At 45.4% G+C, this 17,140-nt stretch overlaps 1 protein-coding gene across 1 annotated transcript; it reads right to left on the bottom strand.

The window, feature by feature from the left end:
• Positions 1-1,884: 1,884 nt before the first annotated feature.
• Positions 1,885-16,832, bottom strand: NRIP2 (nuclear receptor interacting protein 2). Its single transcript, XM_062614119.1, has 6 exons — positions 16,193-16,832; positions 11,678-11,854; positions 8,182-8,264; positions 7,625-7,752; positions 4,758-4,810; positions 1,885-3,936 (listed from the first exon to the last, which is right to left on the bottom strand). Exons 1-6 carry the CDS (start codon positions 16,421-16,423, stop codon positions 3,844-3,846), a joined length of 765 nt encoding a protein of 254 aa, XP_062470103.1. The 5' UTR covers positions 16,424-16,832; the 3' UTR covers positions 1,885-3,843.
• Positions 16,833-17,140: the final 308 nt, after the last annotated feature.

A 17,140-nucleotide genomic window follows, 5' to 3' on the forward strand; every position in this document is an offset into this window, starting at 1 on the left:
TTGTCACCGCTGTGGAAAAATGAATTGTTTGCTTGGGGGAAGAGAAAGAGGATGCAAAGAAGAATTCATTATGCAGAGAAGAGAGGGACAGATAAAGTTGGTGATTTTCACCTACTGTAGCACATTAATTCTCAGAGGAACCTGAACTATTAGTGATATGAGAAGAGCCATGTGAATCACAGAAAGGCTTCAGAAGGGCTGGAGGGTGTTCTGAAGGTGAGCAAAAGCAGAGTTATCCCAAGATTGATATGTAGGAATATCACCTGGTGAATTCCAACAGTAGCTAGTGTGTGGGTATCTGCAGTGCTGTGAAGTGACAGCCACTAGTCAGAACTATCCACTCAAAGTTGTGCCAATTTTCTGTAGAATCCCATCCAGCACTCTTTAAATCATTGGGAAGGTTCCTGTTGGCTTTAGTCTGAGTTCATGAAGATTCCTATTCACCTACACCCTCACCCCAGTCAGAGTCCCACTCCAGAGTGGATGCCCATAAGGCACGGCTTTCACATGGAAGTGGCAGGGACTGAAAGCTGTTGGTTGCCCTCCACTTCGCTTGGCAGTCCCTTCACAGCCCCATCAACACTGGGGCTCTGTGCTTGCTCTAACACCTAACCCTCACCTAAAGGCTCCGAAATGCACACCCAGAACTTTGGGCCCTCACACAGAAGTAGCCAGAGCTGAAGCTGGTAGTGGCCCTCATCTTCCCTTGGCAGTCACTTGTGGGCATTTGCAAAGCCCACCAAAAGCTATTAGGCAATCTGCAAGGCAGCAGAGACTTGCCAGGGTGTCAACAAAGCCTGGCAAATCCCTGTGTTGCTCTGGAAGGCAGCAGGGACCCTTGTTGGCCAAAGCAAAATCTAGCAAAAGCCCTAGGATGCTCTGGAGGGAAGCAGGGTCTCTTCTGGGCACTTGCAAAAGCCATCAGATACAGTTAGGGTTAGGTGGTTGGGGTTACAGTTAGGTTTAGGGTTAGTGTTAGATGTAGGATTAGGGATATAATGGTTAGGGTTATGGACAGGGTTAGGATAAGGTATGGGGTTGGGGTTAGAATTTAGTATTAAGAGAGTTAACATTTGGTTTAGGATTAGTGATAGGGTTAGGGAATTGAGTTTAGGGCATTAGAATAACTGAGAGTTATGTGGTTAGATATAGGGAGTTAGTGTTAGGCCAAGGTTATGACTAGTGGTTATGATCAGGTTTTTGGCTAGTGTTAGGGTTAGTTTCTATGGTTAGGTTTTATGTTAGGGGTTGCATTAAAGGTTACATTTAGAGATAAGGTTAGCTTTAGTGTTTAGGATGAGGAGTTAGAGCTATGTTTAGGATTTTGGATTAGAGTTATGGTTATGAGGTTAGAGTTTTGGAGTGAGAGTGTCAGATTTAGGTGGTTAGCTTCATGGCTACCATTCAGGATTAAGGGCTAGGGATTAGGACTAGGAGTCAGGGTTTGTGTGAAGGTTTAGGGCTAGGGTCATGTTTAGTCATTAGAGTCAGGGTTAGTGTGGTTAGAGACAGAGCTAGTGTTAGAGTTTTGGTTGGGGATTAGTGTTAGGTTTGTGGTTAGTGTTTATAGTTGGCATTGTGTTTAGAATTAGGTTTACCTTTGGGGGTTAATTTTAGATGGTTAGAGCTAGGGGTTGGGGGTTAGATCTAGAGGGTTATGTTTAGGGTTATGATTTATTGTTAGGGGCTAGTGTTTAGCACTAGAGGTTAGGGTTAGCATTAAGTTTTAGGGTTAGGTTTAGTGGTTAGGGTTGGGTTTAGGGTTAAATTTACAGTTAGGGTTAGCTTTAGGGGATAGATTTAGGGCCAAGGTTAGGTTTAGGGTTTGGATCAGAGGTCGAGTGAGCTTTACTGTTTAGGATTAGGGTTTAGGGTTTTCTGTTTTTTTAATCGTGAAAGTTAATAAGAGCTGTAATGAATGTGGTATCTGTCAGGTTTAGCATATTATTTGCCATTGTTCCATATGCCATTTTTAATTGTAAATAGATTCCAGCTGACAGTTTTTGTACAAGTCTGTACTGTCAAGAAAGACCCCTAGGTTTAACAAGCCAGTCAGACATGGAAGTTATACAAATAGAGGAGGAATTACTGGTTCCTTTGGACGACAGGCTTATTGAGTAGACATATCCTGACATAAATGGGAGATGTTGGTGTCATTCAGGAGATTCATGGAAATCAGTTCATGCTGTCAGAAATAATTAGATGCACAAGTAGAAGAATGGCAAAGAAGCCAAGGAACAGATCAGAAGCTGCAAGATACGATGACTAACGATAGAAATCACTAGCCTGATGCTGTTTGTAGGTGAAGCAGAAGCGAGTCACACCACCTAACACTAGCAATTGGATCCCAAATCATATCAGCCAGGCTGTACTCTGCTGTCCTTAGCATGTTAAACTATAGCATACAGCATCGGATTTTGGAAAGAACGAACAGAAATGCATACACAAGTTCTTTGAGAAGCGCAAGAGAAACTATGGTTGAATAAAAAAAAAGCGAGCCAGCGGTATTTAATCCAGGAAGATAGGCAAACTGGGGTGTCCTGATATTCTGAGGATGGACAAAGGGACATTGTGCAGAGTTTGAATAGTGAGTCAGTAGTCATGAAGCATGGAATAAGCCCTGATCTGCTGCATCTTTCCTAGAGCTAGTAAAGACTAGACTATGTATTTATCATACAGCTATGCTCTAGGATGCAAATAAATAGAAAAATAATTAAACCAAACAAATAAGTGACTAATAACCACCATACTCATCCTGGAGGAGTTCATAGTTCTCTGACCTGCAAGGAAGTCTAGTTCCTGTTTCATGCAGGAGTAGCAAACTTGATGGGCAGTGGGATGCCGGGACTTGAGGCTGATTATATCTTACATATATTATATATATCTGTGTCCAGTCACTAGATTTCAAGTTGAAAGAAAGGATCTGAGAAAGCAGAAGACTCGGTGCTGCAATTCAATATAGCATTTAAACTGGGTGGCAGGATCTCTGATGATACAGCAGAGGTGATAGAAATGTAGAGCAGCTGGAATACAGAGAGAAGAGGCCTGGTCAGAAGATGAGGGTGTGCAAGTGTGTACTACATAAAAGACCAAAAGATGGTAAGTATTGCCATTCATATAGTATAGCTTAGTGGCCAAGGAAGCAGTGGCAAAGTCCAAGCCCCTGTGCGTGTCCACCGTACTCTAGGCATCTATGCTCAGCATTGCTGCAAAGGTTTCTTAGAATCAAGAACTCTAAAGTTTTTTCTTGCTGCAAGGCCTTTCTGAGAAAATACGTCTTTTTTGCTCTGAGCAAGCAAAAGGTAAAAAAAATCCAGCTTCCCTAGAGCACAGGTGAGGGGACTAGCCACAGAGCCCTTCCCACAAATAAATGGGAGTGGACTCTGCTCACACTGAGGCAAAGAGAAGGGAAACATTCACAGTGATCTTTGGAGGCTTTTGGACAAGTTGCTTGTCCTCCTGTCCACAGAGCTATTGAAGATTGTTCATGGAGACTCTTGTCTCACAAATTGAGGGTATTGTAAAAATAAGTCATTAAAAGGGTAGGGTGAATTTAGTACAGAAGCAGAAATTGTAGTGAACAGGGACAGGTAGAAAACCAAGAACAAAATGGCCATTCAGCACATGGGTCAAACAAGAGGGTCCACTGAAAGGAGTGATATCGCTCAAGATGAGGCACTCCCAGCAACAAGAGTTTCCAGCACCCGTTCGCCTTTGTCTTACTCCTCAGCCTAGAGTGCCTCAGCCTAGAACTTAGCAAGGTCAGGGGCATATGAGCCTCACCCTCATCTCTCTCTGAGAGTAGCAAGTCTCCTCAGCCCCGTACATGGGGAATGCAGCCAGTCACTGACCAGGCTCTTCAGAAGCATGTAGAAAAGGCAGCTCTTGACTCAGTGCTTTAAATCTCAGGACTCCTTCCTCCAAGTCGATGCAACACTAAAGAAGGGGAGAGACAGTTACTTGCTGGACATTTCAGATAGTAAATCTCGTGATGTCTTATGACTGGCAAAAATCTGTATAACCACCAAACAAAACCCCACTTTGGGCTTTTAGAAACTTTACAGTTCCTCACCCTGTCCCCCATGCTGTGTCTTTGCTCCTATTCTGTTCAATGGGTTCCTCTCCAAACCCTTCACAGGGCCATTCCCCTCACTCCTTCCTATGACTGCCTTTGAAGTGATGTCTTCACATCACTTAGCTATTCAGCCTAATGCTTTTCCTGCTTTCTGAGTCTGACACATGACTACAAATACTTGACAGGCAAGAGCAACCTTGCAGCAGCCATATTCTGTGCCCCCCCAAGAGTCAGGCTCAGCAGAGCACTGAACTGAGCTGACAAAAGAAGACTCTTTCTACTCATGTCCAGCTAGTGCTGGACCTGAATGTGATCATATAGCTTTATTTGGCTCAAAGCAAGGACAGTTTGTTGACATCTGCCTTCAAAATGCAATGCAGCTGTAACTGTGCCTTGACTTTTCTCGTCTCCAATTTCCTCTTCCTGTTTGCAACTTGTATGGTCAGCAATACAAAGAATGGGAGATGTGATAGTACCCTGTTGGATGATTCCTTTCTTAAAACCTTTAAGAAGGACTGGAAAGGAGTCGGTGGCTCAGAGCATCCTGCAACCAGGCAGCTGTGCAACAAGCATTGCAAGTGGCAACCTGGCAGACCTGGTCATAAGTATTTCTGATGCTTACAGCAACAAAATCTTGTAGAACTTCTTGAGAGGAGCCCTACAGTAAGAAAATATTCCTTACCTTGAGAGACAACAGAGTCTGGAGACCAATGCAAAACTCGAGCATTTCATCATCTGAGAAGAGAGAAGAGACTGATCAGGCTTCAGGCTATATATGCTGCCCCTCTAAAGGAAGTGTGTCTCCTGTAAGATGGTGTGGCACCTGGTTCATAAAGTTATATTGTTATGGTCTATCCAGTATAAAGTAAATAAATAACAAGGAAACTGATGAATTAAACATACAAATATTAACAAGCAGATGGTAACAGTGACAATTACAAAGACCAGCACTCTTCTGTCACTGACTGATGAGCCGCTAAAGGAGCTACTTAGACACCGCCCTGAAAAGGGTCAAAATGAACTCTGTAGCTGATACAAGGAGGGAGCCATGGTTATCATGATTATACTATGAGATATTTGAGGGAGCTTGTGGGATTGTGTAAAACTTACTATGGGCTGTTTAGGGGAAGGGTCAAAGGCAGGAAAAGGCAAGCAGCAGGATGGATCAGGGAAGAACAAGCGTGGAAAAATGGAGAGGAGAGGGGATAACGGGGCCAGTCACATGCAAGTAGGCTGTTGGTCAATTCCCTTGTCTGACTGACCCCTGTGCCTGATGACCGCAATCTGTCTGATCTTCTTATTGACTAATTTCATTAAGTAATTTTTTTCTCCGTACCCTCTCTATCCTGTATGTGACTGCTGCAAGTCTCAAGTGTCAGCAAGTGTAGAAGATGCCACAGGTTAAAGGGCAAATAGCTGTAGATGTCAGGAACCAGAGGGACTGGTATGCAAGAGAGGTGCCAGTAACTGAAGGGACCATGGGCCATAGGGCTCATAGGGGTGTGTCGGGAACTGGGGAAGAGGATGCACTCCACAGGTGCCAGCAGTTAGACCCGTGTATGAGAGAAGCCTGGGTGCCAGTAACTGGGGCAGGAAGCACAGGCTATAGGGCTTATACACCTGGACCCCAGCAACCGGAGAGCCTGCACTTGTGTGTTGCAAAGTCAAAATTCCAGAAACTGGAGGAAGATTACGGGTCACAGAGCTTTAGGTCTAGGTGCCAGCAACTGGAGAAATCAAGCATGCGAGAGAGATCTGGGTACCAGCTCTGACCAGGGTCACAGTGGCCTTAGGTTTATAAGCCAGGACCTGAAGAGAAGAGGACATATGTTCCAGAGGTCTAAATGCCACAAACTAGAAACACTTGGGTGTGTTTATATTTCCCAAGTGAGTTTAATCCTATATGCTTGTGGTTTTGTATACGTAATTAGCTAGCAATCTTCAATCTGATCTAGCCAGTGAGTAGGAGGAAAACTGCATCTGGAAAGACTTAAGGCGTGGGTCAGTGGCTAGCTAAGGGGCTAAGGTCCTGACATAAGACAGACGTAAAAGCTGTACTGTTATTTGAAGACTCTGTAAATATGAGTGTGCTTGTGAATCTAGGGACTAAGGATGTGTGAGCTTCTGCTAGTGAACTTCAGTCCTGGTCATCTAGAGAGGAATACCAGGACTGGGCTATTGTGCTGGTGTTTATGTGAGTGCTGATAAAGGCACTACTCTGTGGTAATCTCTATGGCTGGCCTTGTCTGTGTCCTCTCAGTATGTGCCTCTCTGGCATATACGTTCATCTTTCCTATTGTCTGAACCTAGCACTAAGAACACGTTAGACTGTTGATTGCTGAGAGTGGCCTCCTAGGTCTTACAGTCAATCATCTGGACTTCAATGGCAGGGAAGGAGGAATACCCAAGTCCTGGAGTCTGCAGTATTCAGCAGCCACCAGTAACATCATTAATACTTCCCTTGTCTCCGGGATGCCTGCTTGCCCTGTAACCAGTGGCTGTATTTTCTAATTTATTTATAACCACATATGCAGGAGCACAGTGTGCACAGGGAGATGCAAGGCACAGATACAGCAATTTTGTTCCTTCCAGCAGCCATTTCCACATCGCAGAAAAACAGATAGGTGCTACAAGGCTAAATTCATCTGTGCTGGTACTAATACAAGAACAAATAGAGGGGAAACCAGAGAAGAAGAGTGAGCTGGAGTGTAAAAGAGGAAGAAGCTCTTTCTAGATGACTAGGAAAGTGGGAAGAATGGATATGAAAAGAGGACAGGAAGCAAGGGAGGCCTTGGAAGATGAGCAGTACTCATGAAAGATAAGTAAACAGGTAAAGGCAAGAGGGTGAAGCTGGAAGACTAATAGGGAGAAAGAACAGGGGAAAAAAGATGACTAAAAGTTGTTTTCAGCATATGCATAGCATGATGTAAATGCGTAACATGCAGCATTTTTGCTGTTTTCTGGGCATGCTCCAGTGCCTATGACTTGATCTTGTTTCCTATGGCTCCTTCCTTCAAATAGTCCTGCCTTCGGACACCAAGGGAGACTCAGCACTCTGGGGCTACCAGGTTCTTCCAGGGTGCTCCCTGCAGCAGAGGCAGATGAGTACACAGACAAAAACTCTGGGGAATTAGCTGTACCCTCCGTCAGTTTCTCTGATGACTTCCATCCAGCCAAAGACACAAGTCTATTCAGCGGGAGAACACAGGGCACCAGAGGACTAATCAGGCAGTCTGGATAATTGTAAGAAAGGTCCATTTCAGAAGGAAATGAGAATTTTCCATGTTACACATGTGTTAAGACCAAAAACCACCTCATTTCTCTCCAATTTCAACATCTTCTGTCTTCTCTGTACTCTTCCTATGCTCTTTGCTTTTTGTTATATTGAGGGTATTCACAGGGCTTAATGATCTTGGCCAGCAGTGGAGGTGACTGCATCACCAGCCTCCCACTGCATTACGTTTTTCCCCCAGAGATCCTTTAAAATGGCTTTGGTGGGGCAAGAGGGACACAGGAAAACTGGGGAAGAGGAGGGGCTGACACTCTCACCTACAACCAGTGCTGAACACAGCACTGTCTCCTGGCCAAATTGCAACTCCATATGTTCTACTCGGCCAACAACGCTGGGGATGGGTAGAGAGAGATCTCCACAGTCCATGGCAGACACTTCTTCCAGCCTGTGGGACACAAGAGGTGTTATTTCCTCAAGTGGAGGAAAAGGAGGAAAAGCAGGACTCCTCACTGATGGTCTTAATGGGAGCAGGCCCATAAGAGGAGGAATCTTTTTCATACAGCATGTCTGGAGGCATGCTCCATAAGGTGCTGTCCATTTGGGTTCCTCATCAGTGAGGCTAACCATTAGCTGCGCAGCTTTGCCCTGCAGTACACACACACAGAATGACACAGCTCTGAGATCTGCACACAACTTTGTCAGTGCTCCTGATACCTTGCTCTGTAGCCCACCCTCTGTATCTTCTCCTAAAACAGCCATGTGCACATACAAAACTGCTAGTAATTATCACTGGGGCTGGGAATCAAGAGTGCCTCAGTTCTTGCCACAGATTTTCTATTAGCTACCCCTCCTTTTCTGCTGCACAAAGACTTACCCCAGCTGGTTTAAGCAGCTCTTGGAGATGAAATTTGGTAGACACCCAGTGTTAACAGTCGCTTTCAATACCTGACCTTGGCACTAGGAAAAACAATAACAGATAATTACTGTGGGCTCAAAATTGTCATATCTACTCCTCCAACGGTGTGACAATCCCTTAGACCTTCCTTAGCAACATAGCCAAATATGTACTGTTTCAGGCAGTGGTCAGGAGACTCATCCAAGGCAATGGTGGTCTCCCAAGTGCTCTGCAACCTCTGCCAAAGGCTTCTTTTTGAATTTGTCTTTTTTAATTTCTATTTCATTGCCCAGACACTTACCTGTTATTAGAAACTTCAACTTAGCAGTTTTTCAATCAAGAGGATTGGAACTAAATGATCTTAAGATCCTTTCCAACCCTAACCATTCTATGATTCTACGTCTTGTGCTGTCTGGTTCTCACTGCCATATCAGCCCTGCCTTGAAGGATTGTGGCAAGGCTAAGCAGAGAGACATGATAAAGCTCAAAGTGCAGATACATGCTAAGTGTCAGTATCCTCATCCTCTGTATTGTGCTTCCCTGTGCCTCCTCGCTATCTAAGCAGGTATACCAGCCTTGAGTGTCAGGTCAGGTATGCTATCACATCTGCCCAGACTGCAGCCTGCCAACCGTGTCCAAGTAAATCAGCTCTTCCTCATTAACAGACATGGATTCTACTAGGAAAGAGTTAACACCCCTGTGGCTCACAGAAGCCAGCTGTTCATCGCTCAGCTACAGAAAAGGCACTGTATTAGCTCTTCAGAAACAGAAGACCTGGAATATGGATAGCAATTGCTAAAGAATCACTTTGGGAGCAGGCAGATCTGAGAAGCATTGTTGTGATAATAAACTGAAACTGTCACTAGGCAGATGCTTGAGGTTTGCTTCAGAGCAGGCTGGGAAAATTGCAAGTTAGAAATTTGCTAGGATATAACAGGACAGTGATTATTCTGTAGAAAATAGAATCTCATGCAGTGGTAAATAGGCCTGCACAGTTACCAGCTCCAACAGCCTCACAAAAGCTATCTACTTTTCAATTATACCACTAACCATTTGTCCAGACAACCCACCAGGAACCTTAGGGGAGTCCTTGGTCCAGTGTAACACAAATACAATGCAGATTAGGTAAGGAGTACACGGGCAGCTGATGAGCACTGCAAGCCTCAGTGAACTAAGGGGACTTTTCATCACGTTACACACTCTCATCTCTGCCCCACGATTTTCGGTCTATTACTGTCAGTCACCAATAATATTTATCTCAGGGTCAATTATAGGGATTTACAAAAAAAGAGAAAGAGGGGAGAGGAATCAGTAAGAAATGTAAAGAGCTTTGTTTTCTGAAAGTCAAATTCCAAAGTCAAGAAGCTGCTTTAACGACCCAAGGTTGATCACAGTTTGCTTTGTCACAGAGGAAATCAGCCTTTGACAGCAGTGAAATCTTTCAGCATCTATTTCCAAGTCAACGAGAGGCACCACACAAAAAATAACAGCTTGATTTTGTGATGCAGATGCCATTCATGACAAGCTTTCCAAAGTACTTTGCAAAAACTGCAACAAAAAGGGGCAAATCTGCTGAAGTCAGATTGGCTAATTAATCTGCTAATTAAATAGGAGGGTGAGTGACTGTATTACAACACATAGACTGGGTTTGTCTGTGGTCTCTGAAACTTAAAAAGGCCTTAGGTACAGGGCAACTGTACCCTGTTAGAGGGAAAACACTTATTGCCTGAATTTCCATGTATCACTGAAGTCTACATATCTTCAGCTTTATTACTCAGTCAACTTCAGTTAGTAGTCAGGTGATGCATTTGTTACCACTTTGAAATTTTCAGGGTACTTGCCTGAGTGTAAGTGGAAGCTCTATGCTGGTAGATGTTCTTTTCTCAGGATATGCTGTCAGAGACAAGAGATTTCACTAGGGTTGTGTTCCATTTCTAATAAAAACTACACCATAGTCAAGCAGTTCTCCAACAGCTGCCACCTCACCTTTCTGGTTAAAATGAACTGGCAGCCTGAGTCCTACTTCCTGCCATAGATCTGTTACTTCTTTTTGGAGTTCAAGAATGTGAACATGAAAAGCAGCAAGACTAAAAAGAAGGGGAAGAGAGCTTCCCTTCCTTCGATGTAAGAAGATTAAGTGGGGCAAACAATGATTGGCTCTTAGAAGGACAGAAAGAGAGAGAAATGCCTGTGCAGAAGATACTAAGATCAGGGAGAGTTAAGTGCAGCGTTAGACCTGTTTCCTTGGCTGTGATGTTTGTTAACCTTCCTCCACGAAGGGTGGTTAATGTGTATGTCAGCCGGAGTACAGTCTGTTAGAAACACAAAAGGGGAATGAGTAGTGGACTCTGACACTAACTTAGCTGGGATACAATACCTGTGCATGCTTGTCCTTGTTCAATGTACATGCCTGGCAAAATGGCATCCTTTATCAGTGAGTTTCCTCTTACAGAACAGTACAGAGTGGTGATTAAAGAAAAAAAACACCTTCATTTGCTAAAAAAAATACTTGAAGTATTTGAAGAAATTACACTGAAAGCCATTATTCCTACTAGCCTGTATTCTCAAGAATGGTTATATTAACCTAGGTACACAGGAGTCTAAAACCCAGAGTAAGCAATGCCTAACTGCAACAGTAAAAGCTGGAAAATAAAGCAGACAATGGCTTTGCATGGTACTGAGACACCTCAACATTTCAGAAAATTATTACCAGATTGTGTTCATATGATAATTTATAGTGACAACTGAATTTTCAAAGGTACATGTGTTTTTCTAACATGTGAGATGTTCTTTAGGAAAGGCAACTGAAATAAACACAGCTTTAAAATTGATTTTGCATACCTGGTCTGTATATTGGTGAGTCTTTTATCTGCATATTGCTGAACAACTCTAACCATGGATCCCTCTTTCATGGGGCACAGCTTTTGGATGTGCTTTCTTAACTACAGGGGCCAGGGAGTAGTGTGTTCTGCTGTATAGGAGGATATAAGAAGAGAAGGGATCTAAAAATACTGCTTCCATAAAGAAATGCCATAGTGCTAATTCAGAGCACATTTACCTACTTTCTTAGGAGGTCCTTTGACACTGAAGAGAATCAGACCAGACTGTATCCAGTAAATGTAAATCAATTAGGTGCATCTGTCTCAAAGTGATAAGGAGACATTTGTTGCTTCTGTATGCAGTTATGAAATATCTCACCTGATGGGAAAGCTGTCCTCCAAAGGAAGGAGGTGTGATTAGGGTAATTTATCTTCAAATAGGGACAACTAGAATGCATGTGGCAGAAAGGCTTTCCTCTGTCTGCTGGAGGAATTGAATCCAAGCTCTAGGAAAGGCTGTGCAGGAAATATTATCTCTTTGGCTGCAGCTGGCTTTGCATTTAATAACTTAGCATGGCCCCTGGGAGTGGGGCAGCTGGAATTCATAGAACATTTGCCATAACTGTGGAATAAGCAGCACCAAGTTATTGCCTTACCTGGCACTGTACTAGCAGGGATGAAGTCTCTCTTCTCTTATCCTCACTCTTTTCCATCTTTTCTTCATGGTCTTTTGCCAGTGGAGATTGAACCCATGCAGACTGAACCCTGGTCTCGCCCCGCAGCTTGTTCAGATTGCCTTCCAGGAGCCGCCGCTGGACCACACTATGTGGCTGCTGTCTCCATCACAAAGAAAGAGAAATTCCAGCTAAGTATGGCTCTAAGGACAAGGACATTTGCTAGGCCAGGGAAGAAGACTGCAAATGTTTGACCTTTTTTGATGAAAGACAGGCTTATCCCAAAAAAAGATTTCTTTAAATCCCAAGATTGTTTCTGTAACTGCTAAGATGATGTTAAAGTGTTGGGATTCTTGTGACAGGCAGATCTCTGGGATGCAATTACTGGAGAAGAACATGACGCTGTCCCCACACATATCTGTTCCTTCAGCTAAACATGCACACAGCAGTCTCATACGTGTTCAGGTACTGCAATACATTACCTGATGTGTGTGTGCTGACATCCAACCAGGCACACTCACACCTTCTAATATGGGAGGGGATAGGGGACACAGCATATGTATGATGAACACATGGGTAAGAATACAGGATTCCAGAAATTTTAGATGCACAAGCAATTATTGGTAGTAAAGCGGGAAGCTTTCACTGCATAGGAACTTAAAACTAACTTCTAATGTTCTTTGGCATCTGTCTTTGTTCCCCTCCATCAGAAGTCATACTATTTTGGCTCCCCAGTTGGAGGAGCATCTATGAAGCCCTATGTTGTTCACAGCTAGAAGGGAACATCATCAGCCAGGTCAATGATTGAAGGAACTTCATTTACATCTCATGTATCTCAGTCATATCTCAAGTATCCTGTATTCCTCATTCCTGTCTCCTTTTTTTCTGGGCAGAATAAGGGAGGTGCACCAAAAAGGAAGAAATATTGTGAAAGTATTCATGTCCCAATATTGCATACACACCAAGAAAAGTGTGGCTTTGGAACGAAAGCTCCCTTTGTTATCAGCTTGATGCCCTATTTCTTGCCCAATATTGACATTGCAGAGCCTGCCCCTGCACAGGCAACAATAAGCAGTATCAATGAAGTAGTCCTGTTGGAGGCAGCTTTACAAAAATCAACTTCCAGTTTGATGTATGACCTTAGCAATGTGCAGGCCAAACATCTGAACTAGAGCAGACCTGCCAATAAACTGGGCTGTATTAACCCTACAGTGTGTGTGTGCTTCAGTGTAGCTTTATGCTAGGTCAGAGAGCTGAAGCCAGGGAATTGTGTAAATTGCAACTCAAAGCACACTAACTTGTCAGTTTTGCCCAATGGTTGGAGCAGGAGAGCTGTTACTGGCTCTTTGATTGCACTCAGCATTGCTCTGAGTGCCAAGTCCCTCATGCCTCTGTTTCCCTTTCACTCGAGGGGCAAATGACACACTGCATGAAAAACACTGCAGGAGTTGAAAAAGTGACATAAAAATATCTCTCTGTTCCTGGTCTTTTCCTAGCCAACTGTGCAAGCCCACAGCATAGTTCACTCCCTAAATACTCCAAGCACAGTACCAGTTTGGCTGCCAGCTAACATCTGGGCCATGGGAAAGGGCAGGAAACTGACAGCAGGTCTCCAAATTCCCATCCTCCCTCCTGTCTCCTCTCACTCTACAGTATGCAAAGGACCTTTCCTTCTCCCTGCAACCTTTCCCACAGAAAGAGCAGGCCTTTGCATCTGCCACATCTATCCCCTTCTTGTCACTCAGGCTGGGAAGAGGCAAGCACTGATGGGGAGTAGCTGAGTTTTGGGATTGTTGGTGCATCTGATTCAAGAACAGACTCCTGGGGCCCTTCCTGTCTTCTGTCTCACTGGTGGGACAGAAAAGTGGAGACCATTGTCTGGTCTCACTGGTGGGACAGAAAAGTGGAGACCAACATTGGGTTGGTAAGAAACAGTGAGATGAAGAGGAAGGAGAGGACCTGAAGGGGATTGTGGCCAGCATCTGAAAGGCAGGCCCTCTCAGGACACTTAGAAGGGTCAGAGCAGATTCTCAAGTACAGCTCATCACATTGAGGCTCTTCAGTGTGAAATCTCAAGGCTTTGCTATGACTAGTGAAGTGGCACGAGCTGGGGATCTTGCCTTTGGGAAAAGGAAAAGTCAGGTCTTCAGACTTTCAGAATATTTTAGCTCATGCAGCTATTTGTTCTTTTACATTGAAAAAAAAAAGGTGTCATGCATGTAGTTGTTACGAAACTGGAAATGTGAAGTTTCCACTGAAATGTATAATTACTCATTATTGGAGATTGGGTGGGCCTATCAAATGCCAGACACTGTTGGGCACATTGCACAGGCTGAATGAATACCCAGAATATACCAGCACAGAAAAGAGTGGCAAAAAGTAACAGCCTGACTTTGGGTGTGTAAGAAAACACGTAGCTTTTAAATGACATGGGACTTTGCTCTAATATTAGGACACATGGGCCTGCCATAGCTGTAGTCTCTGCATTGTCAATGGAGACCTGTTTTGGTGAATTAATTAAACTCTCCTCCCAGTGTAAGTGCCATAGGAGTCTGTGATGTTTTATGTTTTGCACTCTCTCCAAGATCAATCTCTCCAGCTGCTTTGTTTTCAGCCCTGCATTCCTGTCCTCCAGGAGGGAGTCAGATCAATTTAGGGCACATAGATGGAGTTTTACCTGGGGCTGGAGAAGTGCCCAAAAGTATATCTGGGACTCTAACCCCCAAAACATCACAGCAGTATCACAGTGACCATCAAGTTTCAGGGACTTCTAAATTGGTCTTGGAAATCAAAGGCCTGGTACTTCTCTTGCCCCAAAGTGAACCAGAAACAGAGGTACCGCAGTTACCTCATTGACCTCAGGCATCGCATGGTGTGTGCAAACTTTGCACGGGTATCACACTTTATTTGCTGCCTTTTAACAGCAGCACAAAAGTGCCATGGCAGAAAGGATGTTATGCTTTATTCACTGCTCCTTAGCTCCATGCTAAAAATGTTTCAGCCATTCTGTTATGGATCAAACATGAACTATGCAGAGTTTTTCAGTGACAGAAACCTGTCTGTGCATGCAAAGAAATCTCCTGGCTAGAACGCTTAATTTGACCAGGAGGTCAAATGACAATTGCTGCTAATGGCAAGTGATTTGGACAAGGCCTGTCTTGCTAGAGCAAGCATTTAGGGATTCTGAGTGCCAGCCTGTGGAGACCGCCACCCATACTGTGCAGGATTCTCACAGTCTTTGGCTGGCCCCACAGCTGTCATTTTGGGGCATGGTGTGAGTCAATTCCAAAGCAAAGCATGTAGACATGTTTTTCTGCCCTTGTGCGTGGGCTCAGCAAACACTCAAAGACTCAGAAGTGTCTCCTCCCCATCCCCTGATGAAAGCTGTACAAGGGGGTATGCCTGGCTATCCCCTCCTGAGGAGATGTTTCAGCTGCAATGCAGTAGGACATGTAAGGCCAGAGCCAGCCTGCCCATGCTGCCAGCCTGCCCAAGGCCCTCAGGCTCTGGTGTGGCCCGACCACCCTCCCCGTGGAAGGTCCTGTTCCCTGCTAACACAACACTTATGTGACCCCCCTCTTGTACTTCAGACAGCACAAGACATAGGCTTAGCTGTGTTCAGGGCCAGAGGGACGCTCAAGACTACTTCTTTCTGACCGCCATGTGCAGCTGCTGAGGGCTGGCAGAGATGAGGCAGCAGCTCAGGGTGACTTAAAGGAGCCACCCTTGACCCTGTCGGTTGTGGGACGTGCAGGTGGCTGTGGAGAGGGTGGTGGGAGCAGGTAGGTGTGCCAGCACAGGAACATGGCACTGACCCCTTGTCTGTGCACAGCAGAGCCACTGCACCCAAAGGTTTCAGCAAGGAGGATAGCTTCCATCTAGGCCCAGCGCCTGGGACCCTGCCTGTCCCATGCACGTGTACTCCCATGCACAGCAGCACCTAGCTGCCGGCAGCCATGTGGCCTGCCACAGCTGTCTGAAAACAACCAGGGGATACACAGAGATGAGCAAGCATGGCTGTTGCTGTAATGGTCTGAGGATATGGGGGAAGTACGGGCTGCAGAGAGGGACAAGTTCTTTTATGATACACACTGGCACAGCTGGGCTTTGCCCTCATCACTGGCCGGACCTAGGCCCTCTTTTGGAAAAGTGGTTTAGACTTCCACATCCTTGAGCAGTTAAACTCCACAGTGGATAGATGTTAGACAGCAAAACTGCCACAGCAAGGGGGAGATGCGTGCAGTTAACCCAGCAAAAACACAGTTAAGCTGGCAAAAGGTACTGTGGAAACTGCTCCCAGCCCTTGGGGAAGTGCCACGGGACCACGGACTGCCCCAGCTCCCGGAACAGCACTCCTCCCCCGGTGCCTCCTGCTCCATACCTCCACAAGGAGATGGCCACAGGCCTTCACTCCTGTGCCTCCTCCCCATAGCAGTTCCCAGCTGGGATGAAGGCTATTAGGACGATGCCTCTCCGACGGAGTCCCACTGGACTTACCAGATCCTTGGAGGTGCCAAGCCTTGTCAAGCCATCCAGGGGCAGCAGGTCAGCAGAGTCCTTGTGCACGAACTGGGTAGCCTGTTTAAGGCGCCTCTTCTGCTGCAGAATAGCTTTGTTCCTCAGCTCCACCTCACACTCCTGTCGCTCCAGGTCAGAAGTACCCTCACTATGCTTTTCCTCACGGTTTCCTTGTCCCAGTGGCAGAGGGCAGCCCTTCCTTGTGCTCATGGTGAAGATTCAGACAGAACAGGTCCTTCTTGGTATATTGAGGTATTCCCTGAACTTGTCTTCTGGTGTTTGCCTTCCTAAGGCTGACTCAGTCTCTGAGCACCTTTCCCTTCCCTTCCCTATAGCTCTCCTCCCCCTTTCTCTGCCTTTCTTCTGGCTCTCTTAATTATAACTCACACATCTCTGAAGTGTCTCTGTACCTTTTTATCCTTCTGCCCTCTTCACTCCTTCGCTGTCCCTCTGCCCCCTCCCCCACCTCTTTTCCTCCTTCTCTTTTCCTTCCCTGACTGCAGCTCTTCCTCTTCCAGTCCGTGGGTCCCTGTCGTAACAGAAAAAGCCCCACGTCAGAAACCAATTTCCATAAATTACAGCAGAGCCGGCAAGATGCTCCAGCTGGAAAAATCCAGCAGCAGAAGGATGGTCCCACTGCTGGGGGCTGGACTTACCCCCCTTGGGCTGTGCATGCGCAGGCGCGCGTGTCTGTGTGAGTGTCCGTGTGTGTGTAGACTGCCTATTCTCCCCCTCCGTACACCGAAGAGACAGTAAATCAGGTTATGCATTTCAGTGTCTCTGCTGTGGGAGCTTTGACGCATTTTAGTGTATCTGTATATACTGGCAATGACATGATTCAGCCAAGACGATGCAGTGCTGTGGTAAATGGGAGAGAGCATCTGCCTCAAGGCTCCTGGCAGGCATGCCCAGTATCATTTCTGCAGC

This window comes from Pezoporus occidentalis, unplaced genomic scaffold, assembly GCF_034315485.1.
Source record: "Pezoporus occidentalis ecotype Australia unplaced genomic scaffold, CSIRO_AGI_Poc_V1 ctg172, whole genome shotgun sequence".
NCBI lineage: Eukaryota > Metazoa > Chordata > Aves > Psittaciformes > Psittacidae > Pezoporus > Pezoporus occidentalis.